A 16,738-nucleotide genomic window follows, 5' to 3' on the forward strand; every position below is an offset into this window, starting at 1 on the left:
ACACGAGCCAGCAATGTGCCCTTGCTGCAAAGAAGGCTATTGGTATCCTGGACTGCATTAGGCAAAGTATTGCCAGCAGGTCAAGGGAGGTGATCTTTCCCCTCTGCTCAGCCCTGGTGAGGCCATACCTAGAGTACTGTGTCCAGTCCTGGGCTCTTCAGTACAAGAGAGGCATGGACATTCTGGTGTCCAATGAAGGGCCACAAGATGATTAAGGGACTGGAACATCTCTTCTATGAGGAAAGACAGAGAGCTGGGATTGTTTAGCCCATAGAAGAGAAGGCTCAGGGTAGATCTCATGAATGTATATAAATATCTAAAGGGAGGGAGCAAAGACCACTGAATCAGGCTGTTTTCAGTGGTGCCCAGTGATGGGATAAGAGGCAATGGACACAAACTGAAACACAGAAAGTTCTGCCCAAACAGAAAAAACGCTTTTTTAGTGTGAGGGTGATTGAGCATTGAAACAGGTTGCCTAGAGAGGTTGTGGAGTGTCTCACCATGGACACACTGAAAAGCCACCTGGACACAGTCCTGGGCAGCTGGCTCTAGGTGGTCCTGCTTGAATGGTGGGGTGGTTCAAGATGACCTTCAGAAATCCCTTCCAACCTCAACCATTCTGTGATTCTGCTCTATAGACTACAAATTACTTTGACTTTGAAATTTACAAACAGGGTTGCAAACTGAGAAAGTAGCCTTTAGAGTGCAGCTGGAAAAGAGTAACAAATGTTTACTGAATTAAAACACAGCTGCCATTATAGATATTAGCATCATACTCCTTCACCTACCCTACTGATGTTACTATACATCACTCTAAAATGCAAGAGGAATAAAATTCAAAAGAAAAATCATCCACATATAAGACCAAGAGCAAAACACAAAAAGGTTAAAATCAGTTAGCAATCATTGAAGAGATCCAGCAGTTAGTCAGAAGGAAGGAAATGACTATTTTTCCCTGAGTGACAGCTATTTACTCCACCTTACAGATGAGCCATATATAATACATAGCATTTTTCCTTCTGGAAATACTCTGCCAACCACTTTTTCTTAATACCACTTTAACAAGCCACAGCTACTGATATCAAATTTGTCGCCAGTCCAGTCCACAAAATGCCTTTATTAGAGTCTTTCATTAATGGATGTATGAAGGTTGACAGTATGACAGTATTTAGTTTGTGAACTGGCAGGGATAAGTTATTTTTCTTCCTAAAATGACATTCATTTGGGTATTGTTTTATATTACACTATACACTTGCTAACAACTGACTTTGCTTAATAGGAAATCAAAGGAATAATTTGGAATGAAACAGGAAAATGATTGGCTGGAGAAGGTATAGTATTCAGATAACAAACAGATCACATCCGAAGCAGTATGAAGCAATTCACAGCTATCAAATAAATATCTTCATTGATTTAAAGGAAGCTCTGTGGTCATGTTCTCGCCACTGACTTCTGTATTCTGCAAATCTCATCTTCTTGCTAGTAATATATTAACACAGCACACTGCTAAGTAATGCTTGATAAGTCTGTTGCATTTGTCATCCTACTTAAAAGAAAGTGTTACTGTAAGTAAATTTGTAGGAATAACTTTTACAAATACCAAGCAAACAGAAATCCTGGATCCAAATATCCTGTTTTACCAATCCGAGATTACAGAATTAGGCCCTACATCTTGTTAAAATTTGACCCTATTAAGATTGCAGAGATCAAGATATAGCTCAAAACTACATATTCAATAAGAAAATAGGTTTTTCAAGCTGGACAGATTAAGTGGTTATTTCAAACTGAATTAAACCAAGACAGAGGAAAGTCAAGGTGGATAACAAAAAAACTTTCCATTAGTCAACTCAGGGTATAGAATCATCTTGGAAGATTGTAAAGATGAAAGTAAAAAAAAAAAAAAAATCAGTATAGTTTCATGTAAACCAGAGAGAACCAAGTCAAGGAATAGCAATTTAATAACTATTATTCTACATCCCTAGAAGAGGGTTTCTGGCTGCTGCTGTTGACAGCACGCTCCATTCATAGCATGCTCAGTAAGACCAAAATCATACCCTACATGTGAATCTTAAAATATGAGCATGGGGATTTATTTGGGCCAAGGAATCTGGAAGCGATTTTTTGGGTTTGTTTTTGCAAAAATGACTATAATTTACCATGTAAGGAAAAAAACATTATGGAAAGGTGTCTAACATCAGGCATCATTAGATGAAATAGCTGTTGTATCTAAAAATAAACCAAACATTTTCCTTAAACTTTAGTCTAAAATTCAATTAGTGTGTCAATGAAAAATTAGTTGCCAGGGCTTTATTTCATCTTAGTTACTTTACATAAGTCATTTACTGGCAGTGACAGACTTTTTTGCCCCTCTACCTTCATCTGCAACACAGTTTAAGATATCAGCTTCTGAGATCAAAGTTAAGACGAACAATGTGACAGTTAAACTGTAGTATTCTTTGCTGAACAGCTTCAGAGCATAAAATCTCTTCTGTTTGGTGCTTTCCATAAGGTCATTAGCATGATTTATTATGAGGCAGGAAATTAGGTACTGGATATTTCAATATTGGGCATAAAATTTAATTCTATCATTGCCAGAGAACTGCTTTATCTCCAACAAACTTGTAACCATAGTAACAAGATTAGAAAGTATTTCTCAAATGTTTAAACATTCTTTTATTCTTATTAATGACACCAAGCACTGAAAAAAAGGTAAATTCTTATTATTTTCCAGTTTTCCAAGGCACCTACTGCTTGTGTGATTCTTCTGAAATACCTTAAGTAAGCAGAGGTATTTTAACAAGGTTTTCCATTAAAATTCTGTTAGCTTTAAGAGAACAAATTCTTTTGAAATTGTTTATGTGACTATCAATATTTTAAAAAAAAAGGAAGTTTGAAGAGAGTCCTTTCAGAAAAAAGAGATAAAATTGAAGTGCTGTTTTCACTTAATGGTTTGTTAGGACATCAAATACATATTCTTTAATGAAAATTAATATGCTGTAGTTTAATAATTCATGTACTTGCATCAAAAGCCCTTTAATTTAATGGAGTGCTGTTCATTTCATTACATTCATTGCTGAGGTAGGTTGGTACTTTTCCATGAAGGTCAGAAGCGTGCCATTCCTTCATGCAAGCCATGAATTTGATCAGATGTTAAACTGTGACATCTCCAACGGCCTGTTCAGGTCCAACTCAGCAGGGTATTACACATTTTCAAGAATGCTAGAATAGCAGGAAGCCTCTAGGTGTCTGTTCTTTCAGGATCAGAAGCAGCTGTATTATGCGACTGTGATCGTATATTTATCAAACTTTGTATTCCCTCTTCACTACTTCTGTTGAAAATTAATTCTTCTTCTCTGGGGACTAGAAACTTTTCTTCTAATCTTACGCCAAAATTTATATCCATTAGTTACTACGCCAGTGCATTCCTTTCGCTTAAATCATTACACTCTCTCTGGATTTACAGAAAACACTTACTGTGCTAGGCTGAACAAATTGAGCTCATATATATTTCTGCCCAATCTTACTGTATTAGTACCATAACTTGATTTTTCTCTAATCCCAATCTTTTTTCTCACTGGATTAGAAAGATCTTAATTTATTAAGACTGTCTTTATTGCCTAAATGCTATTCATTAATAACACCCTTGTTTCTTCCTTTTCTGTACATCTTTCTACCACTCTTTGGTTGCTGCTTGTTTATATATCCTCATCTGTGGATTTGTCTTTTCCTGCACAGAATGACAGACATACTTTAGCAGAGTGCTCTCCTTATATGCCATCAGACTTTGATGCAAGAAACCAGAATTCCTGATACGTGAGTAATTCCATCTCCTCTCTGAAAAGGATCTTCACCCTGAAGTGCCTCCCAGGAGTCAATCATTCCAACATCTCCCTCATGGTACCACTTTTTCAGCTGTCACTGAAATATTCTTGCCTTCTGGACTAGTCAGAATTCTTGCTGATGACCACCTCCCCCTTTTCTGACCATACTCTTTGGAACAGCCTGATCATTACATCTGATGTGGTGATGATCTGAAAATCACCAAATGGATATTAAAAAATAATTTTAAAAAATCCAGTGGATATTTCCTGTAAACCTCAGACCAACTTCTAGTTCCATAGTAAGAAATACATTCTCTTGCTTCTGCATCATTTTTAGTAACTGACATGGAGATGCAGACCTTTACCAGCTGAGAAATTGGTAAGGACTCGGAGATCACCCTCTTGGTGTTGGAAAGGCTTTTAGGTATAGCTCCTCTGTTCTGCAAATCATTCAGTTCTCTGTTGACACACACCATTATCTTCCAGACTCGGACACCCATCCTAGCTAGGTTCTTTTCCTCCTCCACTTCTCTTTAGACTCTCTCTCCCCACTCCCTCATTTTCTACCTTATTTTCCAGTAGAACACATACACTTCTTAATTCAGCTTTTATTTCACTGTTCTTGTTCCTCTGTTGTCTTTCACGTGACCTCCTCTAATCTACAAACCTTCTCTTTAGGTTCTTTTCACAGGTCAGTGGATCATGATCATCTCTCTTGACACTTCTATCACCTTCTTTTCAAACTTTTGCCTGAAGTTTGGTATTTTCTCCAGCTGCATTTTTAGTACTTAACACTTCTCTTCTGTGAAGCATATAATTTATCATATATAAATAGCCTCAATCAGATAGCCACTCAAAAATAATAAGCTTCCAGCAGCTTTTCCATCCAGTTATCTTCAGTTTCCTCCTCTCTTCAGGTTTTTCTATTGCTGCATTAACAGACAAGCTGTGTTTTCTCTTTGCCTTAAATTCACAGCTCAGAGGAGAAAAAACTACCTCCTCATAGATCTTAAAGATTTATATCCTGTTTGCTAGCCTGCACCACTTGTATTCTTGAGGTTTTGCTTAGGTTGGTCCTGCTATCTAATTGTCATTTCGCAGCTAATTGTCCATCAGCCCAGATCAGAGGCGGGGTATATATACAGTATCGGATGTAAAATACCTGAACAAACACCCCCTCCTTCCAAAAGGACAAAACAGGCAAGTAACAAAGAAAAAAATTCTCTTACTCGCAAAAAATAAGGTTTTGCTTTTTCTTCATTCTGCAGTTTCCTACAAAGTCTCCTGTATACCTCTCTCTGTCTTCTGGCTTTCACTGAGTATAAAAAGTCCTGCCAATTTTTACCGGGCCACTCATGGCTTCCAGATCTTACGTATCAACAATTAAAATACTAATTCTTATGAAGGACAATTCCTTTAAATTAAGAGACTCATGAATTCATCATATGTCCATCAATAAAACCAATAGCAAAACCTTTCAGCCTATATTAAAACACTCTCACTTTGCAGATGTCCTTCTCTCCTAATGCCTGGAAGAGCTGGAACTTATTAGCCATCTCGCAATTACTTTCTTGCACTTTAAACTCTGCATTACTGTAAGGATTAAACTTCATAAAGTACCATCATGCAGTTCACCACCACAGTTAAAGTGTGTCTGGAGATTGGCATCAAATAGATACATAGAACCACCACTCTTTAGTCTTAGAAAACATTTCCATAGCATAGTGGTGAATAACCTATCACCATAATTACAAGATAATCCTGCATCCCACTGTTTTGTACTTCATTTGACTTAATGTGGACAAATAAACCGGAAAAGTAACATATGGAGAGAGACTAAAAATTGAATATCATATCCCTGTACTATATCAGCAAGAGCTAAACCAAACACATCAATAACAGTCAACAGTTGTAGCCTGGGCCATCTGGTCACAAAGGCCCTTATTACCAAGATTGTATTAAAATATTTTAATCTCACTATTTTCCCTCAGGAATGAAGGACAATATGCAAAAGCTTAAGTTCTGCTAAAAGGTGAGATTCCTCTACCTAGAAGCACAGCACGTCTATGATAGTTATTTAATTAAGAGATACCCTAATGAAGGGTGTGCAAATGGCAAGACAATAATCTAATTCCTAAGTGGGTACGCTGGAAAGCCAGTAACAGCACAGAGAATAGCCTCTACACATGTATTTCCTTGTTAAGCTAAATACCAATTTGAATTTCTGTAATTAAAACAAACCATTTTTTTCACTTGTCCAGTGCAATATCTCCTTCCTAATTTATATTACCAAACCTTAAAGTCCCCCAAAATACCCCTTTTTTCTTTGTTTGTTTATGCTATCGTTTCCTAATTCTGAAATAAAACTTAATTAATTGTTCTCCTCCTGCTCTCCAATTTTTGCACATCTGCCCTGCTCCCATCTAAGAGCTACTAAGCAGTTCAACTATTGGTGGCTGCTGCAATCACTTCCAAACAACCTTGTGCATTTCCATGCAACACAGCATGGGTTAGAAAGCAAGAGGCAGTCAGGACCAATGAATAAGCCGGCAATTTGCTAAAACTGGTGAAAGAAAGGGAAAAATAACACACTCAGGGTACAACTGAAAAACTAACTTTATGTGGACATCCAAACCAGACCCCATGATGGTATCAAACAGAACTAGTCATACCTGAAATTATCACTATCCTATATTTCATTCAGTCAGAAAAGCTTCACATTCCTGATAAACAGAAAACGTATCATTGCATGAACAAAGCAAAGCAAAAGTGGGAATTACTTTTCACACAGGAAAATGTGTTATCTCCCACCCACACACACACATATTATTGCATTGGAATTCCTTGTTCCTAAATTATTTTATTGCTATGCTTATTGCTACATCTAAATAAAATATAAACTGCCCCACAGTTCAATCTGACAAAAATTTGGCCCAGAACGCTCATCACAGAGGTGCTCAGAAGGGCACTGCTGATGGTGTTGGGCAGCCAGGGCAAGTCCTTGCAAGCCCCTGGGTGTTGAGACAAACTGCTGTTCCCATCACACCAAACCTACACGAGTCCTCAGCCCTGACTGCTGGCAGTTACATGACAAAAGCCTGATCCAGAATCTGCTTTCCTTTATTCTTCCTTCTCATTTTTAAAATTCTATTGTAACATGCAAATTATTCATTTTCTGTGTTTTTTTCTTCCCCAAACCACTATAAAAACCACAGCTACTACATACATCTGCAATGTCCCTTCACACTGATTACAACAGACCAGAGACAGAAAAGTTTAAGTTCAAGAGAAATTCATACACATCAGAAGCTGCAATTCATCAGTCCATGTAATGCCCTGTTGAAGCTTCTGAAGATAAGCCCCAAAATATTGTGGAAGAGGAAACAAATGTATTTCTCATGCCTCACAGAAACGGGCAGCTAAATAGATTTTTGCAAATTCATGAATCTACGTACAGTTCACAATAAACACCTGAAGTTGAATGAGACAGATGATCAATTTTTTCTACAGTTCATGCAGGATCTGAAACAAGTACATAAATTGGGTGTCTAAGGCTCTCTAGGTTAGTACAGACTATTCTATTTCTGAAGACTTCATGGCCCATCTTATGAAGATCTGTGACATGTCAAAAAGACCTAAAAGAATTGCTTTTATTTTCAGCATTGACTCCTATTGGATTTTCTAGTTACAGAACAGTAGACTCACTTCCCTACCATCAGTATGTCTGAGGCTCTAAACCTTTTTATTTATGCTTTGTTAAACATTCAGTTGCAAATTACTGCAGCTGACCTAGAATATTTCATTCCACTATTTTAAATATCTAAAATTTTTGTCTCACTTGACACATATACACTCTGTGTTACTGCTTGCAATAGACTATAGTCAAAATACTCATGTCTAGATACCTAAATTAGAGATACACTGAAAAAAAATTATATTTAAAGATTTTTAAAACTGATGACAGCTCAAAGTATTTCAAGGTGCTGATCATTTGCAGTTTGTATAATTTAAACATTAGTTGAGGACAGGTATTTTAGGGCTTTTGAAAAACAGACCACCAGATACTTTTACACTTCTGTGTTTGTACATCATCTAATGCACTTGTGACCTGTGACTAGCATTTCAGGAACAATAACAAATCAAGATGACAAGATGCTAGGAAAACATTTAAGTACAAATAGGACCCAATTCATCTCATTCTGCTTAAGGAGTCTCAGTTACCAGGACTAGCATCCTAAACTTCCAATAAAAATACTTAATGGAGGTACTTCTAGAGAGCAACTCTGACTACCTCAGATCCAAAAAATCAGCGTTCACAAGCAGTAAGGGTGGGAGGGGGCAGGGAGAAATTAATCAATAACCAAAAAAAATATAAAGACTATAGATCTGTGTATAAGTAACCTTTTTCATTCTCTCACTGCTTCAAAACTGCACAACAGAAGAATTAAAAATTAACTATTTATCTACTATAACTAACATTAACCAACAATATTTACTGTAGTTGTCAATTCATAAACAGTGAAATATGAAGGTAAGAGTTCAGAAATAGCTTTAGAAATTTTAGGACACATTGAAAAAACTTCAGAAAGATAGAAAAACTTACAAAAATTTATGAGATCAGTATAAAATACTGACAGGGAAAGAGGAGAAAATTAAATCTTTATAGATTATTCTTTCTTTTTACTGATAGCAAAACAAACTTTCCTAATTATTGAAGTAACTGATTAGGTGCGAGCTGGCTAAATTACACATCGATCGTAGAGTAAAATTCTGCCCTCGAGCTGTGCATTTAGCTCCAGCAATTGTATTGGTGGGAATTAGGAATAGAGTCCACAGTTGTACAGGCCATCATGTCATTAACACACCTACTAAAGTCAGAGCGATGCATTAGAGTCCCTGTTTCACAACTGCCAACATGCAAGAATCTACTCATGCAATTACAACTTCTGATATCTAAATAGCATCTGAATGATTATTGGTGTTAATGATTTTTGTATATACAAGGTGTATATCTGAAGTTCTGGAAAAGTGGCTGTTAGAACTGTTGTCTACCTGGTTGCCTGCAGACACAAGAAAAACTTTCCACTTCTTTGTCAGACCTTTGCAAACAACAAAAAACAAAACTGAAAACATCTGCATGACTTATTGTCTTTGGACACTAGAAATTAATTCAGGAATGAACAAAAGACATTTTTACATGTAATTCCTCATGAGTTCCTTCTAGGTCTTGAGAACAGAAACAAAATAATCCACACTATGCAGTAGCTTTTTAGCAGAATGTATGCTGTTAAAGTCTGCCATGAATACAAAGCCATTTTCATCTATGCAATACAGACAGAAAAAAAATCTTCTCTTCAGATTTATGTTTCTTCATTTTATCTGAGATATTACTACCAACATGATATGCATTACAAAATTAAGAGAAATAGATCAATTACTTAATATCAAAATTTGATCCAGCTCTTTGTTGACTTACCTTGCCAACAGATCTGGGGAACGGTGGTCTTTGATTTTCAGGAATTAATATCGGAGTTGCCAAAATAGCCCTTTTTTGTCTTGGAATTCCAAGGTTGCCTTCTATCTTAAAGATTTCCTAAAAAAGAAAAAGACCAATTACAAAGACTTTCAAAATAATATTCAGTTGTTATTTCCATTCCCTGCATCTTTAGGCAAAATTAACATGAACTACCAGATTGTATTGTATGTTTGTTTGGTGTTATATGTTTTCCAGCAATTAGTCATAACATATCAAACTATTTATTGAAATCTGTCAAGTTACTGCACTTACTACAGTGACAGTAGACAGGCCATATTCACTTTGTATTCCTGTAGACTACCGTTCAACTTAAGCAAGTGTGTCTACCATCTTAACCTGACAGCTTAAATCATAAATCTTAAACAAGGTCTGGCTTACCTCAAATACTTGTATGACACCTGTAAAAAGCCACACTTCAAATGTCTTACATAATTTTCACATCTCAAGTCACATCTATGCTCGGTAGCTTCTCAGTCCAGGCTTTTAATCAAACAGAATTTACAGGTGAATTTGCTGAGACTGTCTCTAGCTAATGAACTCTCAATAAACACCAAAAGCTTATAACTTAAAAATAAAAATAGACACCAAAACTCAGGTGCAATTTAGAATATAAGCTAGTAGGAGTTTTTTGTGTTAAGTGTTTTGGTTTGTTTGGGTTTTTTTCTTAGAGTAAACTTCATGCTACTATATCAGAAAAAACAAAAGTACAAGTGGTTTATACACAAGCTTTCCTTTTCCTGCTGCATTTCTGGAGTATTAAGTTCCATCCGCGCTTCAGGCAATTCAGCACTTTATGAGATACAGCAAACTCTTCACAGTGCCCTCTGGCCCGTAGAAAACTCTGTCACACCTTTGCCTTGCCTCCCCTTACTGCTCTCTGATTCTCTTGGTGCTCTCTCTGCATGAGCTTCAGTTTCCCAGAGATCACCCTCTTCCTTTTGGTTCCTCCTATGGTCTCTGCAACTCTCTTCTCCAAGCACAGGTACTACCAAGATCAAAACCAGTCTCTCCCCATCTCCCAAAGCTCTCCCCTTGATCCAGGCCCCTTTTTGGGAAAAAAAAACAACCAAAAAACCAACCAACACCAACCAACACCCCCCACCCCCCCAATGCACAAAGTTGCACTGTGTTGAGAACTGTGAAACTGAAAAAGATTTTGATCCATACTATTCATTCAGGTTGTCATGACAGCTTTACAAAAGAAATCACAGGTTGAGTTAAATGTCTAATTCCAATCAGGTAGTTACATCCTACAGATAATCACTTTGCTCTGCTCTCTTTATGCATAAACTCCAAAAACCTAAGTTTCTCAGTCAGTTCTGGAATCCATGTTGTTGTTTTAATAGCTGCTACTTTATTACATAAGGAGAGCTCCATCCCTAGGCTGTATTTTTATAGCATTGCAAAGCTGAATGAGTTTTCTTGGTGGCACAATCTGGATATCCATCGGTCAAGAACTCCACAGGCTGCTCCTGCTGCTGTCTGTAGAGGGGTCTCCCATCTCACGAGTCTATCATCACCAGAACACTGCTCTACCTCTACTAGCTTTAACATCACTTTTCAAATTTGACAACAAACAGCATCAAGGGAAACTCAAGCCTTCAACAGTTAGATTTAGTCACGATAAAGTCAAAGAGCAGTGGGAACCATTCAGAGAATCCCTTCTCACAATTTTGCCAATTTTCATAACTTTTTGAGGCACACCCTGATACAGAGTTCCCATCTCTCCTAAAGGCTTTGCCATGTCTCTCTAATCTTTCAGTCTGCAGGCCACTTGGGTCCCTATTTTTGTCTCTCAACTCCTCTCCCAAAAGAATTTTCCTTAATAAAAATTCATGAGAAAGTTCAAGATAAAAACATTTGAATTGTCAAATAAAAAAGAAAGAGCTGAATTCTGTCCAAAGGCAAATGCAAAGAGCAATAAGTTTGAGCAGGTCCATGTCCTTCTGATGTTGGTGTCCCCAGAGCTGGACACAGCAGTGCATGGGGGCGTCTCACGAGAGCAGAGTAGAGGGGGAGAATCCCCTCCCTCGACCTGCTGGCCAGACTTCTCTTGATGCAACCCAGGACACAGTTGGCTTTCTGGGCTGTGAGCACACATTGCTGGCTCACAGTCAGTTTTCCACCCACTAATACCTCCAAGTCCTCCTCCACAGGGCTGCTCCCAATCCACTCATCAGAGCTAGTTTGGCTGACATGTGTCTGTGACATTTCTAAGGAGAGTAAAAGTGACTACCAGCATGTCTGAAAGGAAATATCAGTTCTCTAGCGTAGCAGAGCAGTGCTCAGCTGGTCACAATTTTCAGTCATGCTAAAGCCTACCTTCATGGTTACCCTTCCACTCATGCAAATGTAAGGAAGAACTCCCCGATGCATGCTCTTTGGAAATGAGTAACACAGTTGTTCAGATTTACATCTCTGTATCATAGAATGGCTTGGATTGGAAGGGACCTTTAAAGGTCATCTAGTCCAACACCCCACCCCACCCCCCGCAATGATATCGGGGACAAATTCAACTAGATGAGGCTGCTCAGAGCCCCAGCCAGACTGACCTTGAATTTTTCATATTTCTTTCTATGTTAGTTTGAGGAGCAAAAAGAATTTTCAGATTGTTCAATATCTAGATCTCCCAATTTTTCTAGCCATAGATTTATAAGCAATTATTCATCACTTTCTCATGACAGGTTATTCTTACACTTTCCCAAAAGGTCCACAAATAGAAGAAAAAGCCAAATTATATTGAATGAGTCAACACTACAGTCATTAATACAAAGAAGTGAAGTTCTAAAGGAAAGCAACAGGGTAGTAAGACTTAAGCCATTTAAGTCCAGATTTCCAAGCAGGACTTTGGAACCAAAAAGGAAAAATAGTATTATTTGTTTGTGTTTCAAGCACAATTAGTCTGTTGCATGGAGAAAATAGCTGCAGATTGGACACAGAAATGTAAGCACTTCTCTGAGTATATTTCACACTGTTTATTCTTCAAATCTCACTGCTGGTTTTTAAATAGTGATTTCTTCATGATGATTTTGCTCATCATCCCCTGGAGTCTAACAGCAATATGACTGATTAAATGAATAGCCAAAAGTATCACTATGGAATGCAGGTAAACAGAAAGGAAGAAAAGGTCAAGAGTACTTCACCAACACATTTAATAATTCACTGCTGTTTGTGGTTATCATAATGATTTCCCCATTTGTAAAGAATAGGGAAAAAGAAAGAACATTTTGCTTAATGCCAAGCAGCTGCAACTGATAGTTTGCTCCCCAACTAGTATATAAGACAGAAGCCAAGGAATATTAAATTATATGTGTACATATCACCTGATTCAACAGTTAAAACACTGGAAAGATTCTTATTCATGGGTAGATATATTGCATATATCATTTTTACTGAATTTAGATATTTAATATCTTGAAAAAGCAGTTCACAAGGAATATGAAATTATTCCAGATAGAGTTGGCAATTTTGCTTCAACTTTTCTTACAATATCAGGCTAGAATTATAACAAGTCTTCTTTTGCCCTTTGACGCAAATGAAACCCACAAGAATTCTCCATCATCTTTGCTGGCACCAGCTGATCAAAGACTATAGTACCTACCAGGTCTTTGTAGCAGCCATGACTCCAGACAGTATTTATGTGCCAGGAGTCTGGAGAGCTTAGAATGGCATGTCCCAGATGGGTGGTGTTCAACCAGCACCTAGAGAGCCGGTGGCTATGATTACCATGCCTGTTATTTTGTGCAACAAACAGAAACCTAAGGTGTATGTCCAGAGAGCAAAATTTGTTTTTTAAAAATATATATTACAATAAATATATGCCTTACTAAGAAAAGTGCACCAAAAAAATAAAAATTCTGGTTTTATGACTGAATTTTTTGAACAAACAAACTGGTAGGAGAGAAATCCTATCAGTTTCTTTATTTTTACTATTTAACTGCAATATCACATCTGTGACCACTATGTTTCAGCTGCTATTTTCATGGACAGTGGAATATCTGATCAGAATCCAACTATCATTTCACTGTCCACAATTTCATAACCAGCTTTTACACCCTATTTTTGACTTCACTAAATTCCCTTTCTAGACTCGGGATCAGTACAGCAATAGTTCAGCACTCAATATGCTGATTCACTGGCAACAACTCTTGATTCCCTACTCACATTAAGCAAGCAACAAACAAAGCCTTCTCATTTGTCCAGTATTTAGGTTAGGCTTTTATTGAAAGATGTCAGTCTGCTCAAACTATGATGCCACACAAGCTGTGATTTCCCTAGATTCCTTGCAAACTCTCCACTCTGTTTTGGTTCTCTTTCTTTTTACCAGAGGGTTTTGGGAGCATTGCAGTACTTGAATATTTGAATGAATGGCCTAGTCACTATCCAGTAGCAGCCACCATTACTCTTGACAAAGAAAATTTCATTAGAACTTGTCATGGGAGTAAGGTGGCTGAATACTGATATCGATTCGTCAGGATAAGGATTGAAAACATCACCGGAGTGGCAATCCTTAATCCACTATGGTGACCAGAAAAAGAGGTTGAGTTTCTTGCCATTTAGTTGATTTTATATACTAAGCTTGATGGTATAAAATGGGGTCAGTCCCAAATACAAAAAAAATAAAATTAATTGGATAATTGCTTCAAGATAAACTCCTCTGAAATTGCAAATGGGATGTGGTATTCAGTGGTATATCAGTCTTTCTACAAAATAACATCACTACACAAGACTGAACAACTAAAACTATATGCAGGTTAATTTAAGAAATAATATATATTCTCAGCTGAAATTTCACAATTGTGCTGTAATACTTAGTTGTTTTATGTATGTTATTTCTATCATCAGAATACTATTATCAGCAGTATTAACAGTTAATGATTTCTAAAACATGTCAAAATGGAAAAATATTTTCTCATGTAGTTAATAATATGAAAATCTAAGAAATGTGCTGGAACTTTACTTGTAAGTTAAAGAATAACTGTCTAAGCAAATGATTAACTCAAAGAATAAAGTTAAGAATTGTAAAGATCAATGGCATACACACAAACAACTGCTCAAAAGTAGTCTGTCCTCAGTGCCTGTAAATGTCACCCTAAAAATCACATTTTATACTTTAGAAGAACAAATCCAGCTAAAATCTAGCATGCTAAGAGGAATCAGGTATGTCAGAGCACATAAGCTTCCAGGCTTGTGAAGCATGGTCAGATATAACAACTGGGTAATGGAAATTGCTGGTGGAACTTGATTTAATTACACTGGGTGTTTCTACTATTATAATTGATACATAAATAGAGAGGCAGATCCTTACACTGCCTAACTGATATACCCATTAACTTCATAGACACTTGGTAATCTCAGACTATATGTGCCATTCATCTAGCTGTGCTATATGTATTACTATAGGATGAAGGTTCCTTTTATCTTTAGAGGAGTCAAGAACATATCAAGAAAAATTTTATTCTTGTTAAAATCATTTGGTCACATGTAAATCATAACTATTTCAATACTAATTTATTCTAAAGTATTTCTGTAACGTATATGTGACAAAACATCAACTATCATGGAGACAAAACTGAACTTTTGCTTTGTGAATGATACATTCCATTATTGCCCTGAACCTCTGCAGTATTTTTTGACATGGAGAAGTCCTGTTTCTATTAAGTATAAATTTCACTTGTCTTCATACCTGCCTTATTCTGTGTCAGGGAAAAGCTTTTCTAAGATGATAGTGGACTAAATGCCATTAACTTGCCTTTTGTACACGTTAACCATAGGAGTTACCTGCTCTGAGAATAGTACAGAATTTACAACCAAGTGCCTTTTCTTTTAAATTAACATTTCAGACTTTTCTTGTCATCATTTAGTGAGTGTTATTTTCATTTTGAACCATATGTGAATTACCCCCTCCTTCAGGAAATCTCATATTGGTTCCACACTGCTCATTAAATATAATGAGGTATCCCTTATACACAAACAACCAGCTATGCTCTGACTGACTGCATCTGTCAAACAGCACTGCAAATACAGGCTTAAGGAAGAAGGCAATGGCTGACCTTATGCCTCTGTCTTCACCACGATACACTAACAACACATCACTTACCACCATTAAAAATAACATTCTCCCCATCTCTACTGTGCTTACCCTAGTTGCAAAGCAAACAAAACCAGACTGCTTTTACAGCATACCAGAAAAAATTCAAAATTGTTAAAGATGTCCCAAAATCTTCAGCACCTTAAGTAAATGTAGCGTAAATAAGGAACACATTTGCTAGTGGCAATTGCCAAGCCATACAAACCTTAACAAAAGTGTCCTGTAATAAAAATTTACCTTGAAAATGGAGGGGTTTTTTTGCTTTTTCTTTTTTCTTTTAATGAAAGCATCATCCCATTGGGTTAAATACCAAACTACTATTGAAAACAGTACTAGACACATAGCGGAGTTCTAAAGCAATTAAAAACTTCCACAAATTTGATCTTTTTGAGACTTCACAAAAGCTACGTGGAAAATTCATTGCACAGCATGGACACAAAGCCTTAACTTCTTACTCTTAATATTCCTACTGAGTCCACTCATTGGACTCCTTTCTTCACTAATATTGGAGGAATTCAAAATGTGAGAGCTTCTCTTTAACCCCCAGCAAGCTTCACACATGTTGAAAACACCCTGGTTTCCAGAGTAAGAAGGAGAAAGAACACATATGTCAATTCTAGAGCATGATAAATGAATCAAAGATGAACCCTTTTGGTGGGGCAGTAACCTATATAAAGTCACAAAATCTGTGGATCAGTAGCAGACAACTGACAACTCCAAATACGGAATAACACAAGCAGCCATGAATAAGCTGTTCCATGTTTCACTTCTGGGATATAAGAACAATTTCTAATAAAGAAAATTTATTTCTTATGTAAAATAAATCCTATTCATAGCAGAAGTTGTCCTACCTTGGAAAACCAGCTTTCTATGTCTTGCTGCAGGGCAGCCAGCCATAAGTATATAGAAGAAAACTAACACATTTTATACCCATGTTCTGGATTGCTCAAGTGCTGTGGAATTCATTGCATTATAACAATGCTGCAAAAAAGCAATTTCATGATACCCTAAAGCAATAATACTGTATTGTTAAAGTCACGTATACTGTTTAATAAATCTAGTGGTTGCAGTCCCAGTCCCATGTCTAAATGCATGCATAAAACACACTTCTTCCCACTCCTTCCAAGGCTCCAAGTGGTGATTACAATTAAAACCTCAGTCCTGCTCCCCAACAATTCTTTTAAAGCTTTATTGCCACATATTCCTTGTTATCCCTCAATTTCTTCATTATCTCCATTCCCTCACCAAAACAACCCCTCATCTAATTCTAAACATTATTTACCTTGCTAT

At 36.9% G+C, this 16,738-nt stretch overlaps 1 protein-coding gene across 5 annotated transcripts in view; it reads right to left on the reverse strand.

Moving 5' to 3' along the window:
- CDH13 (cadherin 13) overlaps positions 1–16,738 on the reverse strand; it is a 516,496-nt gene that overhangs the window by 299,915 nt on the left and 199,843 nt on the right. For all 5 annotated transcript variants that reach the window (XM_074839583.1, XM_074839584.1, XM_074839582.1 and 2 more), the window contains one exon: positions 9,298–9,414. In XM_074839583.1, the coding sequence (XP_074695684.1) occupies positions 9,298–9,414 (117 nt within the window). The remainder of the gene's footprint in view (positions 1–9,297; positions 9,415–16,738) is intronic.

Source organism: Strix aluco, chromosome 14 (assembly GCF_031877795.1).
Source record: "Strix aluco isolate bStrAlu1 chromosome 14, bStrAlu1.hap1, whole genome shotgun sequence".
Taxonomy (NCBI): Eukaryota; Metazoa; Chordata; class Aves; order Strigiformes; family Strigidae; genus Strix; species Strix aluco.